General features: G+C 40.2%; 1 protein-coding gene across 1 annotated transcript; it reads left to right on the forward strand.

The window, feature by feature from the left end:
• Positions 1–3,978: 3,978 nt before the first annotated feature.
• Positions 3,979–9,829, forward strand: LOC145407531 (putative maleylacetoacetate isomerase 2; the record flags this gene model as incomplete). Its single annotated transcript, XM_080278455.1, has 7 exons — positions 3,979–4,039; positions 4,675–4,736; positions 5,513–5,593; positions 6,337–6,414; positions 9,001–9,127; positions 9,463–9,568; positions 9,706–9,829. Coding segments are annotated over 7 exons (639 nt in total), but the record flags the coding sequence as incomplete, so codon positions are not given.
• Between the last annotated feature and the right edge of the window lie 985 nt (positions 9,830–10,814).

Below are 10,814 nucleotides of genomic sequence, written 5' to 3' on the forward strand. Positions count from 1 at the left end.
CATTACACACCCCTTCACCCTGTCCACTAGACCTTAAATACTTCCACTCAAACCTGTCGCAGAAAATCCCTGATGGCTCTGTAATGGACATCCCTTTTTCATTCAGATTTGCGATTCCTTGTTAAGTAAGCCAGTACCTATTGCAGTTTACTCTTCTTAGTACTACATTATTTTGCCTTACTTTCTCAGCTCACCCCTTCAGTCTGGGTGAAATCCTTGTCTGTGTATCCATGCTGACACCAGATTGCTTAATTTAACTTAGGAAAGGCCTCTTATAGTAGTGGAAAAGTTGCATCCCTCGGCTCATCTGAATGTGAACCCAGTGGACTGCTGGCTGAAGTTTTTATGCTGCAGACCATCATCTTCCTTTTAGGGATAGGGAGGGGATTGAGGGATGTTTAACCAGACAGCCCAGCCACCCAGTCCTATCAGTACCACCACATGAAGGCACCCCTCCCCATCACCTTTCATAGTGAAGAGGTTTATCAATATTATCTAACCCCTCCCGTTCTAAAAGCCCTAAGCTAAATAAAATCACCAGGAGACAACAAGAATAGAATGAAAGAGATGGGGCTTAGTGGTCTAAAAATGACTTTGGTAACCCCAAAGGATGCTAAGATGCTTCAGTTCCTCACACACAGCCCATGACTTTTCCACTGCAAGACTGTGTAGAATTGCTAGATAAGGAGGCTGGTATCATACTGGAGATAACTCAGACTCTGTAGGATTGTGTGGGTTGCCTTCTTTGACTGTATGAGTATTAGTAAGAACAGCATCATTCCCTTCAGTATGGTGATGTTTTTTTATATTCTGTGTTTATTACTACCAAACACTTCTCTCAAGATAGGGATTATTTATGTCTGTATTTAACCACACTAGCTAAAAATAATAATAATGATGTTAATAGTAATAATGCTTCTAAACTGAATAAAATCATCTGGACAAGACTGCTTTATTTTGAAGAAGACGTCACTGTACTGATGGGTTTAAGTTGACAATTTTATGCTGAAGAAAAGTAGTTCAGTACAGAAGTAGAATGTTAATGGTACTGTATTTTGCATTGCCTGTCCCATTTATTAATAGGAAATAGGGATGCAATGGTGATGATAATGTTGAGTATATTTTGCTAGTAAAGGAGTTGATCTATTTTTGATATGCAGCGTGTAGTGTGTTGAAAGTGCAATAGAATAGATTATAGAACTGGTTGTGAAAGTGATTGCCAGATTTATACATTATACATTCTGTTGTATTAATTAATGAAGTGTATTATGCGGTACAAAATTTGAATGATTTAATGGTGTAGTGAAATAACTTTTTTAAAATAATTCCTTAATGCTCAGTTAGATGATAAGTTAAATAATATCTGTCATAGGTTTCGCTTGGACTTCAGGATGCTTAAAATGGTATATGAATCTCAAAGTAAAGATTGTGTGGAGTATTGTATATTAAGTATTATTTGCTTTTCCAACTTTTTTTATTTTTTCGTGAAGTGACAGGAGTGTTCACTAATTTATATCCATGAGCAAAAGTTCATCGACAGTCTTTTGCGATAATTGTGTAATGCCTTCCGTATTTATAATTCCTCCCCAAACAGCTGGGAGTACTCTTGTTTCTTTCACTCTCTTGTCTGTTTCATTTTGCTAGCTCATAAAATTGGGGGCAGGAATTCTGAATGATGATGATAAAAATTGTTTCATATTGCCAGCACATAAATATGGGGAAAGGGGGATCTGGATGGTGATTAAAATAGTTTCATAATCCTAGCACAGAAAAATGAGGAGGGGAGATCTGAGCAATGATAAAAGTAGTTCATGTAACATTCCATAGCCACAGTCAGCAGAGAAGCAACAGTGAATTATTGCTGGTAACTGTACAGTATTATCAGCAATATGGCTTTAGAGTGCGGGGATCCTCAGTGTGAATACTAATGAAAGGGTTAGAACAAAATAATGTGCTATAGGACGCTGGATGATCGGAAAAGAATGAGGTTGACTTGAGGTTTAGGTAGTTGAAGTAAGGAGGACTGAAGGAGGAGGTGAAAGAGTGATAGGCAGAGGGTGAGGGGAGGGGTAGGATAAGGTTGAGGTTGAAGAAAGGGCGGATTGAGGTTGAGGGTGAGGTATGTTTGAGGTGAAGAGGGAGTGAGGTCGGTGGAGATGGAAGGAGAGAGAATGTATTTTTCGGCTGCTGATCTACAGGATATAAGCAGCAAAAAGGATGGAACTGTCTGTGAAGTGAAGGAAGATACGTACATTACAATTTATAGCTGAAATGTATGAACTTTGATTTGATAGAGGAGTGGGTTTGGGCTAGAGATGGGAGTTTGGGCTATAGTTGGGCGATTTGGGCTATATCCAAGGGTCACTGGGTTACGCTGGACTTAGCAACACTGATAGACTGGCCACAGAGTACAGTACCGCAGTGCGTGTGGCGAGAGTGGGTGTGGCAACATGAGTTCATCAAAGGTATATTATCTTCGGCTTTATGTCATTTCCTTTCATTAACAGACATCAAACTAATATTTATACAATTGAAGAGGTCAGTTCAATATACTTTAGGCTATTTCTATCAGTATTTTTAACTTTTACAGCAATAAATATTTCAAGTTATTCAGTTCCTACATAATATAGGTAGACTTTAGAACTGATATATATTTTTTTTCTTTAAATGCACATGTAGAAGTCCGTGATGCCAAAGACAATGATTGGATTCCATAGGTCGCGTATGGTCTAAGAATGAGTCCCAAACCAATAATTTTCTAATAACATAGAAGGCCGCTACTCGAAAACGGTATGTAAGTTTCTTCATTGCTAACCCCTTCACTGCAAAAGGTAAATCCCCCAGGTATATATAAAAAAAATACAGGTAATGAGAGACTGAATAATGAAAGTGAAGGAACAGGGTAGGTGAAGTGGAAGAAAAAAACGAATACCTGGTACTTTTTTTTTTTTTTTTTTTTTTCGTTATCCTCTCCCCTCCCAACAACATCTAGTGAGGTGTGGTGTGACAGTGACGCGACTGATTCCAAGGCCAAACTGGGCAGTAGAGGTAGGTGGGCAGGGGAGAGGGGAGGAGGGATGGGGGAGTGGGGTTGGGCAGTGAGGAAAAGGGATGTAGTGGGGAGGAGGGGCATGGGGTGAGAGGAGGTATGAGGGAAGACCTAGGGAGGCATGGGGTGATGGGATGGAATAAGGGATAAGAGAATGGGAAGAGGAGGAGGAGATGGGAGAGAAGAGAAGAGTGTGAGGTAGAGGAGGAGAGGGAAATAAAGGAGGGGATGCGAAAGAGGAGATGGAGGAAGAGGAGTGGATGCGGAAGACGAAGAGAAGGGGGAGAGATGTAGGACGTGGAGACAAGTGGGGGTAAGAGATAACCCACAGTGCATCACCATTACGTAGCAACATGATAAGCTCAAACGAAACATCTTCATTTATCTCCTCTTTATCACTCTCCATTTCTGGTATGTAAAAATTGCTAGTACGTTTAGATAACAGCGTAAGTAAGTAAATAAACAAAAGGACTTTGTATTTGACGATTTAATTAAGTTTTATGAGGTTTAAATTAATGTTCGTTATACTATTGCACTCAGAACAACAGCATCATCACTAAATTACACCTTTGCCTTCCTAAACCACCACACCACATCACAACATCCCACTATACCACATCACACCAGTACCTTCCTACACCACCACACCACACCACACCCTCAACACCACACCATAACATCCCACCATACCACACCACACCAGTACCTTCCTACACCACCACACCATAACATCCCACCATACCATATCACACCAGTACCTTTCTGCACCACCACACCACCATAATATTCCATTATATAGGCCTACCACCACCACCACATCACTTTACAGCTCCATACACCACCACTCCACACCATAACATGCCACTACACCACACCACTACCCTCTACACCTACACCACCACACCACACCACCACTAACACATTCTTTTCTCCCTCAGCTGGTCCTCTACTCCTACTTCCTCAGCTCCTGCTCGTGGAGAGTGAGAATAGGTAAGTTCTCTCTCTCTCTCTCTCTCTCTCTCTCTAGATAGATAGATAGATGGATAGCTGGATAGACTTTATTAACTCATGATTATTCATATTTATTTCCATTTATTCTGTTTAGTACACTGCAATGAGAGTTAGTAAAGGTTGGTCTTGTAATAGATCAGTCTGCTGGTGTGGGCGTGGGGGTGGCAGTGGGAGTAGGAAATAAATGATGCAGGATAGACACGGATAACGCTGAGCCGTCGGTAAAGGAAGGTCCCTAACACCTTTTCCTATGCGATTTGTTTGCTTATTACTCCATATTTTCGTATTCTGTTTTTTAAATGCATAAATAACACTCAAAAGGATATTAACCAGCCATATCCAAAAATAAAGCGCTAAGGACGAGGTGTTAGGGTGTTCCAGGACTAAATCGCTAAGGACGAGGTGTTAGGGTAAAACTAAATCTTTAAGGCCGAGGTGTTAGGGTAAAACTAAATCGCTAAGGACGAGGTGTTAGGGTAAAACTAAATCTTTAAGGACGAGGTGTTAGGGTAAAACTAAATCGCTAAGGACGAGGTTTTAGGGTGTTCCAAAACTAAATCGCTAAGGAAAAGGCGTTAGGGAGCTCGGATAATGATGGTGGTGTTTCTTTGCAGCGTTGGCCCACAAAGGCGTCCAGTATGACTACAAAGCCATCGACCTCTTAGACAGGCAACATGTAAGCTGATCTTTTACCTTTATGTATTCTCTCTCTCTCTCTCTCTCTCTCTCTCTCTCTCTCTCTCTCTCTCAATAAATTTTCTTAATAACTATATTATACATATTTTAAATATTACTGTAATTGTTTTTGCAATATATAGCTGCAATTTAATATGATAAGTAATTTAGTTGTGATAATGTGTGTGTGTGTGTGTGTGTGTGTGTGTGTGTGTGTGAGAGAGAGAGAGAGAGAGAGAGAGAGAAGTACTGCAGTCTTAGTATACAGTATTTATCAGTGTGAGGTGAATCAGTGTATAATCAGGCAGTATAAGGCATGCTAGTATATTCAAACCTCCAATTCAATCCAGTCTTTGGCCTCCTCCCCCACACAGCAAAAGAGGAATTCAAAAAGGCGAATTCAGTGGCCCAAACCTCCATTTCTAACCAATTTTTGACCTCCCACAAAACGAAACGAGGAATTCAAAAAGGCGAATTCAATGCCCCAAACCTCTATTTCTAACTAATCTTTGGCTTCCTCCCTCACAAAACGAAGCGAGGAATTCAAAAAAAGGCGAATTCAATGCCCCAAACCTCCATTTCTGACTAATCTTTGACCTCCTCCCCCACCCAGCAAAGCGAGGAATTCAAAAAGGCGAATTCAATGCCCCAAACCTCCATTTCTAACTAATCTTTGGCTTCCTCCCTCACAAAACGAAGCGAGGAATTCAAAAAAAGGCGAATTCAATGCCTCAAACCTCCATTTCTGACTAATCTTTGACCTCCTCCCCCACCCAGCAAAGCGAGGAATTCAAAAAGGTGAATCCAATGGCCCAGGTCCCAGCCCTTGTTGTGGACGGAAAAGTACTCACGCAGTCGGTAGGTGGCATTGGTCATTATTTTATTTATTTTTCTTAATATATGTGTTTTGCGTGGATCATTGGTTAAAATGTAGTGTTTGTGTTGTTCTAAATATGGTATGGTTGATTTGGCTTCAGTAATAGTCGTAGTAGTTGTGGTTGTGGTGGTGGTGGTAGTAGTAGTAGTGGTAGCTGTTGTTATTTTCGTACCATAGTAGGAGCAAAATTTAACTTGACATTCAGTGTAGAGTCACCTAGAATGGATAGAGTAATAAAAAGTGACAGGAAGGATGGGAGAAAATAGGAAGTGAGGAGGAAACAAAAAGAATGATAGTAAAGGAAGAAATAGTATTACATCAGGTGAGTGGATGATCGCGACCACCTGCCACCGTCACCTGGAATGGAGAAAAGAGCAATAAAAAGTGACAGAAGGGATGGAGAAATAGGAAGAGAGGAAGACAGATGAAAAAGAATGTTGATATAGGAAGAATTAGCAGCACTACATCAGGTGAGTGGATGATGATCGCCACAGCCTTCCACCACAGTCATTTGGGTGGAGAGGAGTGTGGAGTTGGGAAGCAGAGGAGCTGTGTTTTGAATCTACGAGAGGAACGTTTTGAATTCATTTTTCTTACTTCCAGTCTCACATGAATGGAATCAAAGACGAAATTTGTTTTAAACTTACTAAAGGACTTTTTGAATTCCTTTTTTATTTCCTGTCTCGCACGAATTGAATTAAAGACGAATTTGCGTCGTCCTCAGCTTAGCATCATGGAGTATCTGGAAGAGGTTTACCCACAGAAGCCGCTCCTACCCACAGACCCCCTGCAGAGAGCCAAGGTGAGACCACAGAGTTATACATATAGAGCGCGCGTCCCTGTGTTGTGGTATGGGCGATAAGTGAAGCCAGCGGACCCGGCGCGGCGGCCATCTTAGGATGCCCACTCTACCGAGTCCCGACCTTCCCGTACAGCTCATCATAATTCACAAATACTAACCTTTCCCGAGTGTTTTTTTGCATTATATCCTGATGTAAATAGATAGAGCAGTTATCAATATAATTACTTTAGCTATTTTAAGCCTTTTCTCCATTACTATTGCGCTCTGAATGAAGTGAGAAGAAAAGTTATTCCCGGTCCCCTTACCTTGTCTCTACGCACCATTTTACTTTGGATACACAAAAATCAACGATTAGAAGCGAACATATACCAATTTATTAATAGCGTTACATTAATTGAGTGGATGGTGAGTGCCCTCACTTACTGGTTCTTAAATAATACTAACTTAGTTAGTGTTTTCCTAACATAACAGCCTCTTACTTTAGCAGTGGTTGCTTTTGTAAGATGATGCAAACGTATCTTGCAATATGCAAGCACCACTGCTTTAATAAGAGAAAAAATGTGATTATTATCAGGTGAACATTCAAACATATGGGAATTATGTGTTTTAAATGCAGTGCTACCAGTCTCTTTCAATACAAAATATGCAACTAGAGAGGAAATTCTGGGAATGTTACGTAGCTCTTTGTCATGACTCTTCAACATTTTCTGAAATATTTTCTCTGTGGATCTGCAGACAGACACAGCACTTTTAGAGGGCTTTATCAAGCCGCCTTTGTCCTTAACCAGTATCAATGCACAACTTTTATCATTGTTCTTAATTTCTGTTGCTGTAAGTGCAGACAAGCAGTCTGGACATGAAATATTTCTCTTTACCATTTTAACTGCATATCCGGCAATGTAACCTACTGCAGCTTCCTCATAATCTGACACATCTGTAAAGTTTGGACAGTCTACATAATCATGATCTTCTTGGGCAGGACTACGAGGAATGATATCATATCTTCTTGCCATCATAATATCTTCAGTTTTATCCTCTAAAGCTTTCTTCATGACACTGCTAGATGTTGCAGATGTGAGCACTTCAGTGAGGTCTTGTGCAGAGACATTCCCGTTTGACCTTTTTATTTCATGCCTCAGAAGGAGTCTCTTGTATGCTGCCATGAGGTTTAACGCAGAAGGGTTATTTCGAAAGCCACCAGATGCTCGAATTGCACAGAAAAAGAGTTCTAAGTGATCCTGTGACAGCTTATAAGTTAGAAAGTACTGGAGTGGCTTATTTACACCTACAAACTGTTTATACAGTAAAGTGCCTGAACTCTTAATGGCAGCCAAAAAACCAATGAAAGGTGTCTTTCTAGAAGTTTTGTACATGAGGATGTCATCAGAATTAGTGATGTCATTAGATTAGCAAATGCTTGATCTAAGAATGACATTGAAACTACTTCTGTCTCAGGTTGAAGTGCTGCTTTCTTTCCTCTAGCAAATTTGTTTCTCGAGTTCAGTACATCAAAAAGTTTATCAGCCATTTGCAGAAATTTAACTGTACCCTGACAATCCTTAAACTGTGGGAGATGTAATGAATCCCGACAGAAGATTAATGCATCAGCTACACTAGAACTCAGTGTTTGCGCAGCAAGTTTTACTTTCATCTTTTGAGTGTGCCATGAAAGATGGATATCCCTGAGTTTATTTCCTAAATGAAGGCCCTCCTCTTCTTGAAGTTGATGCAGTGCTTGAATATATTTCCATTCTATTTTATTTCCTGATCCATCTTTTATGCACCCACAAACAGCAAAAGTGTTGCGCAAAAGCTTGAGCATATGACAAAGGTCAAGCAGCACATAAACTCTTTCTTGAGGTAATGAAGGATGTGGAAAACTTGGGTCTAAATTCTCTGGGTTCATGGAGGCTCCTAGTTCTTTTAACATGGTCATGTGACTGGATGGCCCATCACATGTCAAAGAAATAACCTTGATCCCTACATCTGCTAGCATGTGAATACATTGACGAATGAGGTTTGCTCGCTCAGATCCAGCCAGCCTGTGAATTAAAAAGTAGCCAACAGGGAGTTTCCATGAACCATTTACACATACAACCATGAAAACAAGTGCTTCAGTAGCCACAGGAGAGGAATCATCCGTGATGCCAGAAGCGAGAACATCTTACCTGTTTTGAATTGAGCGTGAGACTGGGCATCCCAATATGGCCGCTGAGCCACTTCCGGTTGCGTCACTTTCAAACCAGGGTGGCGCACTCTATATGTATAACTCTGTGGGTGAGACACGCCATGTTTATTTAAAATTCCGCCAAAATACGAGGAAAGAAAAATAATAGATGAATGAATAAATAAGAAGTATATAAAATAGATACATAAAGATAAAATAGATAAATACATAGAATAATCCCTTTATGAGATGTGCTAGATAGTTTGATAATTTAAATACAAAACTGAAATACCACAAATATAGAAACCAGCTAAATGGCTATACAAATAAGATTAAAAAAAGGAATATAACTAAAGTAACCCAATAACACTGAATAGTAACAAAATAAGCCCTGTTCTCTCCATCTTCCCGCCAAAAAGGTTCGTGAGGTGTGTGAAGTAATAAGCTCGGGAATTCAGCCTTTGCAAAATATGTTCGTGGCACAGAGGGTTGGAGAGGATAGAATGATGGATTGGGCAGCGTTCTACATTAACACTGGATTTGTGGGTGCGTAAATATATGGCTGATGTTTTGAAAATGAGCGAAAATTGGCGGGCTCCGATTTCGAGTCTTGCAGCTGAGTGATTGATGATGATGGCGGTTACTGCGTTAATATTGGATTTGTGGGTGTACAGATATGGCTGATGTTTTGAAATTTAGCGAAAACAGGCAGGCTTTCGTCTCTTCCTTTCTTTCTTCTTTTCCTTCCATACTTTAACCTCTCTTTTCTCAACACTCCTCCCCTCTCCCTCTCTTCATTGATCCCCTCTCCCTTTCTCCTTTCCTCCCCTCTCCCTCCATTCCCTCTCCACTTCTAACCCTCCCCTTTCTCTCCCCCTCAGCCCTAGAGAAGATATTAAAGGACTGTGCCGGGAACTACAGCGTGGGAGATCAACTTACCATGGCGGACTGTTGCCTAGTTCCTCAAGTCTTCAATGCAAGAAATAGGTAAGATAGTGGAATTGCTCTCTCTCTCTCTCTCTCTCTCTCTCTCTCTCTCTCTCTCTCTCTCTCACCTATGTTTCAAATGAGAACCCACCCCAACCCATCCTAACCCATCCCAACCCAGCTTCACCCACCTACAGATACATGGTTGATATGGCGCCCTACCCCACCATAAGGCGAGTTGACGAGAGCCTGGGTGCGAATCCGGCCGTGGCAGCAGCTCATCCGAATGCCCAGCCCGACTCGATCCCTGGCCTCGTTTAGATTTTGTTGTTGTTGTTATTATTATTATTATTATTATTATTATTATTATAGATATGGGTAGATAGATTATTATTTTTGATTGGATAGCTTTGTGTTTTTTTCTTTGTCTGTCTATGTATCTATCAATCTATCTTGCTGTCCGGCTGGCTGTTTAGGGTTTCTGTCTGTCTGTCTATCGGTCTATCTGTCTGTCTGTCCCTGTATTTATGTATCTATCTATATCTGTCTATAATAGTGACAGTTGGAGGGATGATAGGGAGGGGATGAAAATTCTCTCTCTCTCTCTCTTTCCCTCTCTCTAATATTATCATGTTTTAAAATGACAAAGGGTAAATACACTAGGCCAGTTATACTAAGCAGCTCTTTACACCTCTTCCTTGGCGATTTACTTTTGGATATGGCTAGTTAATATCGTTTTGTACGTTACTTATGGAGAGTATGGCGAAATTAGAAGGATTTATAGAACACACAAGAGGACAGTAAGGTGTATTAATCAAAATAAATCGCTTAAGAAAAGGTGTTAAGGAGTAGGGGGCAAAGTTATCTCTTTAATAAAATAAATAAAAATACTGTAGAATGCTTTTTATTTCAACATGACCGATAGAGTGTACGAATTATTATTATTATTATTATTATTATTATTATTATTATTATTATTTATCACACGACCCGTATTGTGTAAAAAAATAGCAAAATATAGAGTTAGGTTGAAATAAAAGGCAGTACATTCTTAAACAATATCTTTGGTGTATCCGAACAACTTAAAATCTAGGTCATACAGCTCATAGATCCTGTTTAAGACGTGTTTGGGAATATCTGAGTACAGTTTGAGGTCAGAATTGGTATTATTTCTCGTTCGGTGTCTCAAGGGTAAGGTGGTGTTGACAGGGTAGTGAAGGAAAGTTAGTAAATATTTCAAATCGTCTTCAGCTGTTTCTAAATGCACCACGAAGTCATAGCGGTGCGAACAGGGCTTACACACACC

The sequence above is a fragment of the Coenobita brevimanus genome, chromosome 73 (assembly GCF_032717465.1).
Source record: "Coenobita brevimanus isolate Jiangsu-jjx chromosome 73, ASM3271746v2, whole genome shotgun sequence".
NCBI classification, from domain to species: domain Eukaryota; kingdom Metazoa; phylum Arthropoda; class Malacostraca; order Decapoda; family Coenobitidae; genus Coenobita; species Coenobita brevimanus.